The 16,046-nt window shown below is 43.1% G+C and overlaps 1 protein-coding gene across 1 annotated transcript in view; it reads right to left on the reverse strand.

Moving 5' to 3' along the window:
- Positions 1 to 4,082: 4,082 nt before the first annotated feature.
- The window catches only part of GYS2 (glycogen synthase 2), a 62,782-nt gene continuing 50,818 nt past the window's right edge, over positions 4,083 to 16,046 (reverse strand). Inside the window, exons 10-16 of the mRNA XM_074983721.1 lie at positions 13,276 to 13,354; positions 12,366 to 12,479; positions 11,512 to 11,638; positions 9,578 to 9,673; positions 7,217 to 7,380; positions 6,600 to 6,680; positions 4,083 to 4,928 (exon numbers count right to left, since the gene is read on the reverse strand). Of these exons, the coding sequence (XP_074839822.1) occupies positions 4,710 to 4,928; positions 6,600 to 6,680; positions 7,217 to 7,380; positions 9,578 to 9,673; positions 11,512 to 11,638; positions 12,366 to 12,479; positions 13,276 to 13,354 (880 nt within the window). The 3' untranslated portion in view covers positions 4,083 to 4,709. The remainder of the gene's footprint in view (positions 4,929 to 6,599; positions 6,681 to 7,216; positions 7,381 to 9,577; positions 9,674 to 11,511; positions 11,639 to 12,365; positions 12,480 to 13,275; positions 13,355 to 16,046) is intronic.

Genomic DNA, 16,046 nt, shown 5'->3' on the forward strand with positions numbered 1-16,046 from the left:
AAGATTTCAAGTTGTATAAACATCCCTATCCATCTTGCTTTAATTCATGGTCTGTGTTAGCAAAACATTTCAGTTCCTCTGACTCCACTTGTGTTCTGAGGAAATAAAACAAATATTTCTGCATTTTGAATGCACACTGATTAAAGGTTATCATTCAGCTACAAAAACTATTTAAATTGATTTCCCATCTTAGAACACATTTCAGCTTGCAAGACCCAAACATTGTGCTTGTATTGAATTGTTTTCCATAATTTTTCCAAAAATCTTTTAAGTGGAAAAAACTTTCACCATTTTCCAGGCAACTCTTTTTGTAAGCACATTTTACCTATGACAGTTGTTGACTCATTAGCCACTTTAGTGCTGGTACAGAAGTCCTTCTGCAGTGCTCTTGCATTCTGTCGATGTTCCCATTAAAATAATGAGCTATTAGACTACATCTAACGTATGAGTCAGCAAAGCAGGTGATTTCTGATGCTGACTGTTCCCTACAATATGAATTATCAACAGGCTGCCTATCTAGGCCTTGTTCCTACAAAATTTAAATATATGTTTATCTTTTATGTACTGCAAATAATCCCACCTACCTGCTCACTGTGGCTACGTCTACACTAGCCAAAAACTTTGAAATGGCCATTTCGAAGTTTACTAATGAAGCACTGAAATACACATTCAGCACCTCATTAGAATGTGGGCGGCCACGGCACTTCAAAATAGACACGTCTCGCGGCCACGCAGCTCATCCAGACAGGGCTCCTCTTCGAAAGGACCCCAGCAACTTCAAAATCCCCTCATTCCTATGAGGAAATGAATGAGATAAATTCACCACTGTTATCAGCTGACCTCTATTATGGTTTGCCAACAGTGAATCTAGCCACACATGGCAACAGGGATATTGCAGAAAATTATACATAACTACATACTTGTTAGTCATTGGATTTATTTACTTATTTGCTGTAGGAGCAGCACGAGAGGAATTACACTTGAACTGGCTAATTGGCATTCCACAGAGAGTAATGTGAAACATACACCTGTGTGACTACAAGGTACTTACCAGGAAATGAGATGTTCATGAACCCTTTGTGTTGTCAGTAGGATAACTAACCCCAGATGCCAATGAATGATATGAAAATCAGTGGAGGTTGGCCTCTGGTGAGTTGGGTATCTTGAATGAAGACCGACTTTGCGTCTTTGCCCCCTTCACATGGTCAAAAGGGGAAAGCGATTGGCAATATTTAAAATACATCATCCACTTGAGAACAAGCTGGGGGCAGAATTTGAATGAGTAACCCTACAGGTACGAGACCTAAGCTCACTCTGACTACTGTAAGGAAGGACACTATTCATGCTAGTGTCAGCTAGAAAGTATGCTGCTGCTATTTGGGCGGCAAGAGACCATGCATGAGGTTGACAAGCAGAGGTCAGAGGCCCTAGACAGAAGGATTTCTGCCACATCAAAAGGGTTTCCCCCCCCCCCCCCCCTTTCAACCAGCATCTTCTCACTCTCATATGAGTTAAGCTTGAACCAGGTACTTTTCAGCCAGTTGTGCAGGAAGCTGCTGTATGTGAGCTTGATGAGATTGAAACAAATAACTGGGTGTCATTGAGATATTTTTGTCATTTGAGCACAAGCCAGTTTACTGTTTTACCCAATGGTCTTATGTACAGAAAGTATGGATAAGAATGGGTACAGGCTTTAACCTGGTGGGAATCTACACACTGGGATCGTGTAAGTTGCTCACTGAAACTTTGAGGCATATTTAAAAAGTAGTTAAGTGGGGCTGGTTAGTAAATTTTTGATCTGACATTGAGTGGGAAGGTTTGTTTGAATTTGTTTAAACCAAAACAGTTTAGGGCCATTTTCAAAAATTTCCTGCTTAGAAAATATTTGAGGGAGAAAGTTTCAAAATGTTCTATTAACATTTTCAAAATGAATAAGTTTCAATTGCAGACCATGGTGAGTTGTGTTTCAAAATTTAAGTTATTTTTAAGAAAAAAGTCATAAAAAGATTAACAAAATTAAACAAAGTCATCAACACATTTCAAACGATCCAAGCTGATACTCTATGTTTTGGTCAGAAAATGTTTAGACTTTGACTTTTCATGCTAGGTTGGATTGAAAACACTTCAAAATCTTCCAAATTCTTGTAGGAACTTTGTGGGAACCATGTTTCCTGCCCTGGCATGCAGCTGCATTATGTGAGCAACACCTTGCTTATTTGTACCAACAGAGGCTACATCTACACTACATCAATCTTTCAAAAAGTTCTTCTGGAAGCTCTCCCGGAAAAAAGCTTCTTCCCAAAGAGAGCATGTGTACACACAAACACTCTGCTCTTTCAATAAAGAGCATCCACACAGCCTCTCCTCCTTCAAAGGGGCAGGCTGGGAAATAAAAACACAGAGCCCTGAGGACTGCTCTTTTGGAAAAAGGGGCTGCAGGGCATCTACACACAATTCCCCCCACCCCAGCTCCCCCCACAAAAGACTCTCAGAAAAAGGCATTCTTCCACATCTGGGAGAGGAAGAGGGTCACCAGAAAAAGTGCTGTGTTCTTTTGATTTCAGATTGAAAGAGTGCATTGTGTGTAGATGTTCCCCAGGTTCTTTTTTTTTTGTTCCCCCGTCTGCCCAAAAGAACTTACAAATGTAGATGCAGCCAGAGCATGGATTGGCTATTCTATCCTATTCAACCTGAATAGGACATTTGAGTAAAAGAAAAAAAATTACTAGAATAGGGAAGAATATTCATCACAAACACTTTTATGCTGAAAAATCAGCTGTTCTTCCCTACTCTCCCTCCCAGTTCAGGAAGTTTTGTGAACAAAAGGCATATTTACTGTATATTGAAAGTGTCATCTGATTTAGTTATTTCTTCACCCTGTCACAGGGCAGCGAGTGACTGGATATCTAGACATAGCTTTGTGCCATACAAACCTGTTTTCCTTCTAGTGTAAAATTTTAAAAAGCACCTACATGACTTGTGGGTCTTAAGTCCCATTTTAACAAGTGACTTCAGAAGTAACTTCCAGTAGGGCCTATATGCCTTTAAAAATCCTACTGAGGACATTGTTCTTTAACTGCTTAAATAGCTTTAAGCATCTGGTCCTTAGACAGTTAGGAGCCCAAGTTTCATTTTAGTTCACTCCTAGTGCTGGAGACCCAAAAGGCATTTAAGTACTTCACTCCCATTGATTTAATGCCAGGTACCTTTGAAAATGGGACTCATTAAAATTTTCAGAAGTCCATCACAACTTAGTACTGTAGTTCATTTACCTTAGTATGCAGGACCCTAGAAACTGAAAAGAACTATACAGACAATGCCATCTTGGGGTGCATGCTGAACTGAATAGGCTTCTGTGGGAACAAGGTAAGTCAGGGCAGCCTTTGAGAGAGCACCTTAACCTTAAGAAAAGCACTACTCATTATTGCAATCCCACATTTTTTGCTTGTGATAGGATTTTTCACATGAGAGATTGTCAGATATTTTAAAAGGCAACTTCCCACATTTGGTACACAGGGCACAAGAGCTTGGGACCATTTATTTTCCCTGCATTACAGTTAGAAGGGTCCACCTGGTCTACAAGAGCTCTGTACTAAGACTCCGTTGAACTAGGTGCTGTTCACTTCTCTGCTGTTGATCCATTGTGTGGTGTTCTTCAGTGAGTCATTGTGCCACTTTGTGTCTTTAAGTACCCTCTTATGCTCAGTCTACTCAGATCTTTCAGACAAGCATTCGCTCTACAATGTCTACCACAATAGTATCCTAACCTCAGTGGGCTGTGGAAGTCGTACAGCACATTTATTAACAACAGATGCTGCTAAGTCATTTCCATAGGAGGCCTTCTGGTATTAGAAGTTTCCTAGTCCCACACAGAGCTAAGCCTTTTAAGTTCAGATTTTTTTTGCGACAATAGTATCTCAGCGATATGTGGATTTACTCAGAGGCACAGACTCATTTCTAGGAATTTTATAGCTTGCTTGTGCCAAGTCTCATGAATTTATTTCTCCAAACCTCTGTGGAGAGAATAAAAATGAAATAAAATGAAGCATTCAAAAGAAACCAGAAAAAGGGGTATGCTTTTTTTATGGCTCTCAATACCACCATAAGGTGACTTTATATGAAAATGCCCAGAGAGTAACACAGACTTCCCCCCACCACAGGCAGCATCAAGACTATTCTGTACACTTTTACCAAAATACTTAAATTGTAGATTTAGAACAGGAGAAACAACAGAAAAGCCAAACAACAACTTTCTTTCCAACATTTTTTCAACCTTCCGAAGTTTTTGCTGGTAACAATTTCTTCAAAATATTCCAGTTTGAGGGGGTGTCTGTCCACAAGGGCAGAGAAAAGGATGCGAGTAGGTATTCTTTAGGAATGACTAAGAAACCCATCTTCATGGATTACAAGTAAGTTCAAATAATTATACTAATCGATCATATTTTTGTCTGTATGTACCAACTAGCCAGAGCTATCACACAGGATTTGTCACATTCTCTAGGTTAAGTAAGGTTTGGAAAAAAACTTCTACCTCCAAGGCTGAAAGGAGAATTACCACTCACTTGTAGGGTAAAATATAATTAGGTTTTCAAGCAGCTTAACCAAGTAATGTTAAGATTCCCTAACCACACAGTACTGCCCTTAACACAGATTAGCCTATAACTTGGATCCTCTAACAGAAAAACACCACATTGGGGTGACAAAGGAATTCAGTTCCTATACTCTCCATGCAGCTTTTTCTTTCCTTGTGGCAGGACTCCTAAGGAAAAAGGGGACTTGATGTTTTGCCTATCTCTTTCGGCTTCTTCATCCTCATCGTAGCGCTCATCCTCATCATCCTCCCCTTCGCTATGATGAGGGCTGGAATGCTGAGACGCGGAAGGTGATGGTGGGACGGATGAAGGTCTGGGGTACCTGAAACCTTCCGTCTGCCAGGGACATAAGCAAGAAATTAATATGACACCACTGCAGCCTGTTTACACAGAGTAATCACAGGTCAACATGGTCACAGGGCCCATGCAAAAATGATGTTCAAGTTAATGGAGGCTACACCTGCATGAGAGTTAGACTCCCTTAAAATTATTTACTGCCCATGTGATAGGGAGTCAAAGCTGATGTAACTTACACAGAGGAATCCTATGGGGGGAAAATATCAAGCAAAACAGGACAGAGGTGTTCTGCATCTGCTGTGCTGCCTACACAGAGGGCCAGGGAGAACTCTGAAGAGTGCAGGGCACATCCTCTTCCTTCTCCTCTGGGGACCACACACTGTCAAATGACTCTCAGCCTGGGCCTGCAGGCCCATATTGATGTAGCGGGGGAGTAAGCCGCAGCCCATAATGGAGTATAGCTGCTGACATGCTCCACCTGATTGGCCAGGAGCTCTTGGAGGCATCCTGGGGCTCACCCTTGGACAGCAACGCAACTTGTTTTTTCCCCAGGACCATGCTAGGCAGGCATGATTTAGCCCAAGGCCCTGGGAATTTGAAATACAAATTTAAACAGGAAAACTCCATATTCTTCATGGTAACAGGAAGCTGCAGGTCTTAAAATGGAGTGATGAGGGGAAACAGAGGCAGCAACTACAAATTAAGGGTTCTGCTAATTTTCCATATAGTAACTCAATGGCCAACCTCTCCCTCCTCTTAAGTTTATGTACAGTTCAAACCCTACAAGCAAAATTCTCCTTCCAACCGATTAGGAGCCATTCAAGAGCTGAAGGCTTTGTCAGGCCTCTCTCATAGCACTAGCGGTTGCAACTGTCGTTCATGGTAAGTGCAATCTGGGTTGCAGAGATATTTTCAGGCACAGTTACCTGCTCATATCACACTCTGTGCCCCATAGGGTTCAGCTTTCTGAAAATTCTTGGTGTAAAAAGATTCACACTAAGAGTAATATTTTTGGTAGTTAAAAATATGGATTGTACGCAGAGTGCACTTCTGAGATGGAAATACACTGTAAAGCCTTAAATATTACTATTATAAATTGACATTTGAGACCTTATTTCCAGTCTAAAGGAAACTACCTTTTGTATAAGATACGTTACAACCTTGTACTTGCTGTATCTTTGGAGGAGTGCAACACTGGCTTTGCACACATGTGGAACGGTTAACTTCTAACACTAAGGGTCTGTCATGAGTCAGCTCTAAGGTCTTATTGCTGATGTAGATTTCCAAAGCTTTTACTCTTGCTCTAACTCTGAACAGCCTGGAAGGGATTCTAAAATAATCCTAATCCATCTCCTTAATCTGCGCATTCATTTCAAAAACCACTGAACCTAACTCACCCTGCAGCAACTATAAAAATTTAGCAAAATACAAAACAATGAAGTAGATCAGATCTAATTTTTGATGAGACAATTAGTCTCAAGCATCTACTTCTCTTTACAAATTCTGTTTCATAAATCCCTATTCCAGCTGGTGGGGTTTTCTTTCAGACATACACACTGTTCTAGCAGAATTCAACTTGTAATTAAATACGTTGAACTAAAGTAAACATTGTTTTAGGTTAAACCCAACGCTTTTCGATGACCCTCTCTTTTTCCCTCTAGAGACATGAGTTAAAATGCACACACAAGTCACCCATAAGGAGCGACATACCTCTGGTGGAGCATTTGGTTCCATCTCAAATTTATCTGGGAAAGCTCTGCTCAGAGCCAGGTGTCTGGCATGCATGTAGTACTGCAATATAAAAACAGAAGCAACATACATATGCAAGAACCTAATGAAGACTTGGGCAAATTTAGGCAATGAAAAAGGAGAAGTAACACTATTATCTTCTCAAAAGGTGGCGCTGAAGAAAAACTGAAGGTCATGTATCACTGAGGCTGCCTCTTCTGAGATGGCTCTTGTAACACTATGGGCACATTGCCATGATATAATTGATCAAAACTTGAGGGTTTTTTTCCTGGGGTAGTCTGATGGTTTTGTAAGACTTCAAACTCCATCAGGATGGTTCATTTCAAGCGCCCATACTGAAATGACAGTTTACTGTGACAAGCTGTGATCCTGTAATCTTCTGTATAAAACAAGCAGAGCAAGGTGATTCTCTGCCATTTGGGAGTGAGTAGGCACAGGTCTGTCTAAGTTAAAAGGGAGATTTCCCTGGATGGGAGCTTTGGTACTAATGAGGACAGGTTCTATCCCCTATAACTACTGTGATGGATGTGCATCTGGGCCAACAGCTTTTAGTGGGTGTATAACACACTTTCACATACCCTGCCTAAAAACCTCCAGTCCAGTAGGTCTGAGAGCCTCTCAGTTCGATTTCTCTGGATGATCCTCTGGCGCCGGGACTGCTGGCAAAATCCATACAAGAACTGCGTCAGCTGGTTACAGGATTCATCCGGAGAACGGAACCTCCTGTCAACTATGTAAATGCCTGAGGGTACAAAGTTACAGATGAGCATGTATGGAAGTGGGCTTTTGTCAATTCAATTCTACCTCTCTTTACACAACCTTAAGTGGTTATATTTGTTTTTTAATTAAGTGGAACAAGGATTGACAAGTATTTCCATTCTAACAGGCCATTTCAGCAGCTGCTGAGAAAAGTTTCAATATTTTTCCTTTCAGGTTGAAATGTGGCAGATCTCAACTCAGGAAGGCCTTTATTCTATTTTAAAGTCTGTGCAAAAAGGGTTCAAGTGCCTTTGTATAATATATTCACTCTTCCATTTTCAAGAAATGGCAGTCCAGTAAACCCTGTTGGGGCAGCAGCCATGAGTCAAACTCCCACCCACAAGAGAATCTTGGAAAAAGTGCTCCTGTCAGGGGTGGCAAGAGTCAGGCTGCTGCCCCTGACAGGAGCCGTCTTTCCACTGCCTGACTTTCAGTCACGTTAACTTGAGACGCATGGAAATTGACTGCACGTATCTCAAGGGTTTACTGTACATTCTTTATTACCTGTCAGGGCTTGGTGGTGTGAAGTTCAGCAGATAAGAAAAAAACCCTAGGACACAGACCAGGTCTTCTTTGCAAGAGGTGATGTTTTTATATAAAAAGACAGCTAGCTTGAGTTAGCTATTTCAAAGTAAAATCCAAGTGGAGATAAGGCACATTTAATTACCTCAGGTGTCACTAGTCCAGGTCAATGTTTCATCTCCCTACTTTTGACTGAACAGGGCTTTCAAAAATTAGGTAAAAAAAATGTATACTACTTGGTCACCAGTAGGATGTTACAGCCAGGTAGCTGCCTACATGACGCACCTAATTTTTTGGTCAAGACATAGCCATGCATGTACGTTTTGGAATTTTGGGGAGAACTGGTTGTGATCTGAGAAAGTCTGTCAACACACCTTCAAATTCCATAATACTGGTGCATCATAAAGATACTGTATCTTGTTCTTTTTCAACCCAATAAACACCAACTTTTTCTTGAAGACTCAATGCCACATCCTATTTCTTACCATATTTAGCCACTAAGCTCCAATTGATTTCAAGTACCTGAGCCTTCCTTCGTATTTATAATCACAGAATCAAAGTTTCTTCCAGTTCTATAAGAGGTCATTAAGTCTAGTCCCCTGCACCCTCTAGATCATCCCAGATAGGTGTTTGTGGAATTTCCATCACTGGGGTTTACGAGCAAGTTAGACAATCTCTGCAGGCCATGTATTCCTGTAGTTAACCACTGCGATTGGAAGATTTTCCTATATTTATATCCTAAGCTTCCCCTGCTGCAATTTAAGCCCACTGCTTCTTGCCCTATCATTGAGGTTAAGGAGAATAACTTTTCTCCCTCCTTGTAACAACTGTTTAGGTACTTGAAACCATTATCGCATCCCCACCATCTTCTCTTTTCTAGACTAAACAATCAATTCTTTCAGTCTTCCCTCATAGGTCATGTTTTCTAGACAAATCATTTTTGTTGCTTTTCTCTTTCCAATTTGTCCACGTCTCCTGAAATATTTAGGCCTTCATTAGAGTGCTGTGTCCAGTTCTGGGCACCACAGCACAAAATAGAGTGAAAGTAGTATTTCTTGTGTCTTGCCTACAACACTCCCAGTAACACTTACCCAAATTAAGTTTGCCTTTTTTTTTTTTTGGCAATAGCACCACACTGTTGACTCGTATTTAATTTGTGGTTCACTATGACCCTTAGATCTCTTTCTAGGAAGCATATAAGGCTCCATTACATCATAAAAAGTCATGTAAAAGAGCCTTACTGTAATTAAGCATCCCTGTTTGGTTTAGCTGAGTTATCCTCTCGCACTCTCTCGGATGCTACACTCAGTTGCTACTTCCCCAGCAAATCCAGCAAGGATTCTTAAGTACAGTCAGATTTCCATCACTTCCTAAAACAAGTAATATAGTCTAATTAGAAGTGACTGAAGGAAATAAGTTGGAAGAAAGGCTAACAAACTAGCAAGGTTTGGGGAAGACCAAAAAGGACGAGAAGTATCAGCAGTGGAAAGGTTTTGGAATAACACCTCAACTTTCAACTCAAACCAAAACAGCTGAACTTTGGGGATTGTCCCTCAATTTATTCTGGGATGAGAGAATATAAAACATGCAGTCACAAAACAGCTGGTTAGTTGGGTTCCTAAATCTGATACAATTTGAAGCATGGTTAACAAGCTCACCATAAGCAGCTGGGTCAGCTACATGCTCCTGCATGAAACAGCCAAATCCAGAGAGGTTTGTGGTCACACTGGGAATGCCCATCACAGTGCACTCAGCTACCAAAAGACAGAAGAGATTTCATGTCAGTATGCTTTGCCTGGTTTTAGCTTGAGCGAATGGAAAAAACAGAAAATAAGATGTAAAGTCCTGTCAATACCTGTTGGTCAGAAAATTTCAATGAAAGGCCTTCTTAATTTTTATGACGTCTGCCCTCCCCCACCCTGCTGCTGCCACTATTTGGCCAAAAAAGTGCAAAGTGACATTTTGATGAGCGGTGGATTTTTCTTCAATTTTTGGAAGTATTTAGTTCTACTTTCCAGCTAGCTCCAAAGCGTTACCCAGTGAGCTCACTGTTCACGCACACAGGAGCCTAAATGCAATATCCAGGCCATTCAAAACCAAAGGAAATATGCAAACAGCAGGTGCCAGTGCTCATTTCATGTACATATTTACAACTCCAACTGCCCAAATACAGGACTTGGGCCTCAGTTTCCCAAGAGTAATTATTTATTACTATGTATTGGGCATCGACAGGTTCTTCCATAAAAAAAGGCATGTTCCCTGCACAAGCAGCATATGGTTTAAATGAGTTTAGTGCTTTAACCAATAAAATACCATTTAAAAAACTACATGGCAATAGGAGTAATATCAGACATCAAATTTAGGATTAGGATGAACCTAATAATGCATCAGAGGGTCTATTTTTCTTCTTGGGAGTTTCATATGGGTAACCAATTAGGCAGGATGAGGGAAACATTCCTCCAAACTAAGTACCAGCCAAACTTTTCTATGTGAAGCTAACGATGTCTAATATCAAAATCTTCCTCAGCTCCCACATTTATCTTTCCATTTGATGTTTGGGCTGGGATGAGGAGCATGTGCTAAAATACAGCTAAATAATTGTGACCCAGTTGGAACAAGAAAACAGGAAATATTAAATTTTGTCTGAGAAAGCTTGATCTTGTGACAGCTAATGAATCTGAGTGGAACTAACAAAAAAAGTTAGCCTACAGATGAAGCTCCCAAGCTTTCAGATGCACATCGTAACTAAGGGAGATATTTTTCAAAGGCACAAATGGAAGTTAGGCACTCAGCCCTGCACCCTGAAAGATATTTGGGCATGATGGGAGTTGACACCAAGATATCTTAGAAATCTGGGCCATAATTATAAATTCAAATATTTTCCCCTCCACCCCTGCACAATCCTATGAGGCTTATATATTACTACTTGTAAGCCATCATCTTTCTTGACACTTTCCTATTTGGAGCTGGCCATTTTATAGCTTTCCCCCAAAAGTCTTGGTCATATGCCAGCATGTCATGAAGAGTGGTCTCTGTGAGCATCACTAGTATTCTCCACTTACTGTGTCCTTTATCTTTATCACTAACTTGTAAGTGCTCGTGGTAAAATACCAATAGACATATCCAGCAGATTGTGAAAATATTTGGAATAGGTAGCAAACATGCATAATATGTGATTGTGTGTAATTACAGCGCTCTAAGGACATTTTGGATTCTATTTTCTTGCCTCATTATTGCGATTATTCCTCCCAACCTCTATTTTCACAGATGGATGTTTGTTATTGCCACCCACCCACCCTATGGATTTGTCTTCCAATGCAGGCAGAAAGATTACATGGGGAAAGTCTGAGCTCTGACCTGGGAAAGCACTAGGAAGTTTTTTGGCCTATGGAACAATGACAACATACAGCAGCTAAAAATCCAATCTAAGAATTCTGCCATCAGGAGAAGCTTTGTGATGGAGAAAAAACAGAGTTCAATACAATAGATGCTCAATTTCCAGCCCCTCCCTCTCTATAAATGCTCCCCCACCCCCACCAGCAATAGAATGTATATTAAATATCTGACAATGATCAGACAAAAGATTGCTTACCTGGAGTGTAACCCCATGGCTCATAGTAGGATGGAAACACCCCAAGGTGGCAGCCTCTAACAAAATCTTCATAGTCCATGGGTAATAATGGACTTGTTGAAGACAGGAACTCTGGGTGTAGTATCACCTGCATAGTCAACAATTACACCACCACCAAAAGTAAAATCAATTTTTAAGTTATATAAGATCAAACAGCTCCTTCATCCCTAGCAAAAGCATAGGAGGGACATTCCAGTTCCGTATGTTCCTCCCTAATTCTATTTGTGCATTGCCCAGGTGATAATTTTGGTACCTTAATTTGTTTCCCGTGACCCTTCCGCACACATGGTACCTTTTCTTAGTCATATCAGCTGTGGGCAGCCCTACCTGGAAATGTGGGCAGAAGGCATCTTGGCAATACAGGCTCAATCTTCAGTGGGTTTGCCTACCACAGCTAGAGAGGACCCATGATAATTTGAAAGACAGCAAGGTCAAAAGGTCCCGTTATTAGATTTGTGTAAACAGACACATTTACTTAGATAAATGGGTGGCAGACCCAGCATGCGAAATCCCAGCCTCAAAAAAAATGCAATGGGTCTTTAGCAATTGACTTTGATGGGGCCAGGATTTCAAAGAGTCTATCTTGAAGGTTTTAACAGATATGCCACCCCAATGTTAAATGCATCCCTTCAAATTCTGTGGGTAATGAGCAGATTGCAACTGTCAAAAGCAACTGGCTGTTGCTATTTGAAGAGGTGTTGGATATTTTATCCCACATCTCTAGTAGAATAACCACACTTCCCCAATACTAAGGTTAAGGTAGTTTAACGAAATTCCCCTAGGGAAAAAAACAAAAAACATCAGACAGACTTTACCTTAACTCTGTCTGTGCGGTTATTGAAGAGTCCAATGCGCCGGATGGTATTGAGGATTGGGTCATTGGAATCATCAATCATGTTGTGGGTGGTCACAGGAGGCAGAGACTGTCGCTACATCAGAATAAAGGCAAACTTTGATCAAGGCACAAAAAACATGCTGCCAAAGAATCTGTTAAGAGTCTTGGGGTGCAGCCTTGGACCCTTTGAAGTCAATGGAATTTTTGCCATTGACTTCATTAGGAATTGGATTTCACTTCAGTTTTAAGGTCAGAAAGGATCATTGTGATAAACTAATCTCTTACATAATAGAGACATGATTTTTTAAAAAAAAAAAAAAAAACAAAAAAAGCAAAACACTAGCAATTCTTTAACTAGCCCAATAAATTCTGTTTGTAGTAGATGCTCTTTTATAAAAGACACCCATTTTGACTTAAAGATTTTAAGTGATGGAGAATCACCTATATCCTTAGATATGGTAATGGTTAATTGTCCCTGCAGTTCAAAAATGGAAGAGTCCAGGCATCAAGTAGGGATGGGAAATAAAACAAGAGCTGAGATGTGGGAAGAGAAGGACTTGTGAAGAAACTGAATTTACTATTAAAAAAGGAGAGGACCCAGGAGTTCAGGGATATGCATGAGGTGATGGGAGTACTCCTGTGCTACCAAAAGCAGCTGGGATAGTTTGGTAGTAATTCTTAAAATAAACACTGAGACAGAATGGAAAGGCAAAAAACCAAAAAACACACACACACCACACATGCCGAGTTAGAAAGGTGGTTATAGGAAATGTGAATGATTGACAATGATTATCTAATTCATACATATGTTCACTATACAAGACCCTTCTTCATGACCTTGTTTATCTTTACCATCCAATATTTGTGAAAAAGAGACTTTGTTCTCTGACCTGAGTTGAAAAGATGGCTCTTTTCATTATGGTTAAGTCATCCCGGTCAAGGATCTTGTTCAAATCTGGAATTTCTCCTCTGCAAAGGCAATGCAGACAGGCTATATGACCAACTAGCTTCTCAGTCTTTTCAGAAACTAGGATTAAGAGTTTGCATTAAAGTTACACAGGCTATGTCTAGACTAGAGGGATTTGTCAATAAAACCCACGCAGCACCCAGATTCCCAAGTGCTTCCTGTTAGCAAGCTTGGTACAGCTGCCATGAGGAAGAACACCTCTGTTGAGGGAGCTCCGTTAATAAAAAAAACACTGGTCTGTATGCTCTGGGCTGCAGGGAGGTTGGGGGAGAGAAGACTCTCCATCAACAGAAGAGGCCTCTGGTGTGCTGCGCAGGTGTCCTGGGGAACACCCTGTCCACAACAAGCAGTGCTCCATGGTTCTGCCTCTGGCCATTCTTAGTCACAGGGAGAGGAGAGCATATGAGCAGCAAAGCAACACGCTGCTGTGCAAACATCCTCACAGCCACTCCTTTCCAGCCAGCGTTCCCCGTGGCAGTCCAGCTGGGAGACCACAACGATGCTGGGCCCATGAGAGACCAGCTTGAGGAGTCCCAGAGCCACCCCAGGGCAGCAAGAGGTGGACCCACTCCTGGACCCAGGCAGAGGTCTAGGCTCTCTTGGACGAGGAGGAGACACTCCAAGCCCCAAAGGCCAAGCGCTGCAATGCCCCGACATATACAAGGATGGCCAATGCCCTGGCTAAATGGGGCCGGGGCCTCCTTCCCTCCAGAAGGATGGGGCAGGTCTGGGCAAAAGTGAAGGAGCTGCACCAGGGGTAGGCCTAGGCCCAGGACACTGCCTGACGCACTGGGGAAGGACCTGCCACCTGCCCCTACTACAGGGAGCTCAGTGCCATCCTGAGGTGGGGAAGACACATCCCAGCATCACAGGTGCAGTGCTTGAGGTTCCCTCACTGCAGCAGGAGCACCCTGAGAAGGGGGCCTCTGAGCCCCAACCCCTGCTAGAGCTGGCAGCCAGCAGCAGCCTGTACATCATCCTGGACCCAGTCCCCAGCAGTCAGGCCATGTCCAGGACATCGGAGCTGGAGGGGGGAGGACCCCTCCGGTGAGCACCCCATGCATCACACCTCCCCAGGCTTGGGAAGCGGGTGCAAGCACAGCATGCTGCAAGCATTGCCTGGCCAGCTTGGACGGGACCTCGCACTGCGGTCCCAGCACAATGAATCCTGTGCAAGGTGGTCTGCACTACCCAGACCCAGCTGACAGCCCCCCGGGCATGGGCAGCATCCCATTGTCAGCCTCACGGGAGGCCAGAGAAGCCCCAGGGGGCAGGTGGGGGTGCCCTGCCAGCACCTGCCATGGCCGGAAGCAGGCTAGCCATAAGGGCACTGTCCTGACCCCAGCCATGCTGAGGAGTTTGGCACCCCGCCATGCCCACAGGCGAGAGGCAGCACCTGCTCAGGTGTGGGGGGGCCCCCCAGGGTGGGAGAGGCTGCTCCTGGCTCACCTGCCACCCATAAGACCCCCCCCCACAGCTGCACAGCCCCCTTGGCCACTAGCCCATTGAGCAGGGGGAGGGGGGCAAAACACACAGCTATCAGCATGGTCCCAAAGGCACTGCCACGTCCCTGTGTGGCAGGGCCTGTTGTGCAGGCCACATGTGGCTCTGCTCCTGGGGTATCCCCATCCCTGGGCCCAGGAGATGTTAGTCAGTGCTCATGGTCGGGGCAGGGGTGCAGGCGCACCCTCAGGGGCTGTGTTGCATGAATGACTTAGCATCTCCCCTCCTTGTCTTCCTTACAGCTGGACCTGCACCGATTGAGGGCCCAGCCAGCTGCACCTCACCACCAGGCTGAGGCTGCAGCTGGCCCAACTGAGGCAGGCATTGACCAGTTCCCAGCTGGCCCGTGTACGATTTCAGACAGGACACGAGGGGGTGGGTGGCATCCCCCAAGATGCACAGTAGCATCTGAACATCCCCAACTGCCAGCTCATGGTGGGGGATGAACATGCCCATCTCCAGCCTCTGGCACAGGCTGGAGTTGCAGAACAACCAACCACCTGATGTAAATGTCTGAACTGGCCACCATGGTCACCAGCACCTGCAGCACCATCAAAACGCATCCCTTGCTGTTAATGTACTTGGCTGCAGTATGCTCCAGGGCACAGATTGGGACGCAGGTCCCAATGGATGGCCCTGACGGGGTTCGGGCTGGCCATTTTGCCAGTGGAGCAGCTGGGCAGTCTGTCCACTTTCTGTCAGAGCGGATCACTCTTCCGATTCGCTTTGCAGTCTGGACACGATATGCTGACAGAAGTTTTGTTGCAAGACATCTTCTGGCACAAACTTCTGAGAACAAATCCCTGTAATCTAGACATAGCCACAGAGCAGATGAAGAAACTCAAATAGAGATGTGCTGAAATCAAACAATTTTTTTCAGCCTCTTCAATCAGCTTTGACTCAGGCTCTTCGAGTTTTTTCTATTACCTCTTTATTGTATCCATATGTCGGAACCATTTATTTTCTCCCCCACTGCTTTTGTGACAATTCCATCTTAGATGTATTTAAAAGTATTTGAAAAAGAAAAAAAGTCTCAAAAGAGTCAACTTTTGGAGGGTGTCAAAATTTAATTTCCATTTAAAAAAAATCCAGACCTAAACAGAACAACCTACTCTTTTGAACTTGGGGCTGTATAGACCTTGCAGCTCAGGCTAACCTTCCCTTGTAATCAATGTGAGTATGATGTAAAAA

Source organism: Carettochelys insculpta, chromosome 1 (assembly GCF_033958435.1).
Source record: "Carettochelys insculpta isolate YL-2023 chromosome 1, ASM3395843v1, whole genome shotgun sequence".
Classification (NCBI taxonomy): Eukaryota; Metazoa; Chordata; order Testudines; family Carettochelyidae; genus Carettochelys; species Carettochelys insculpta.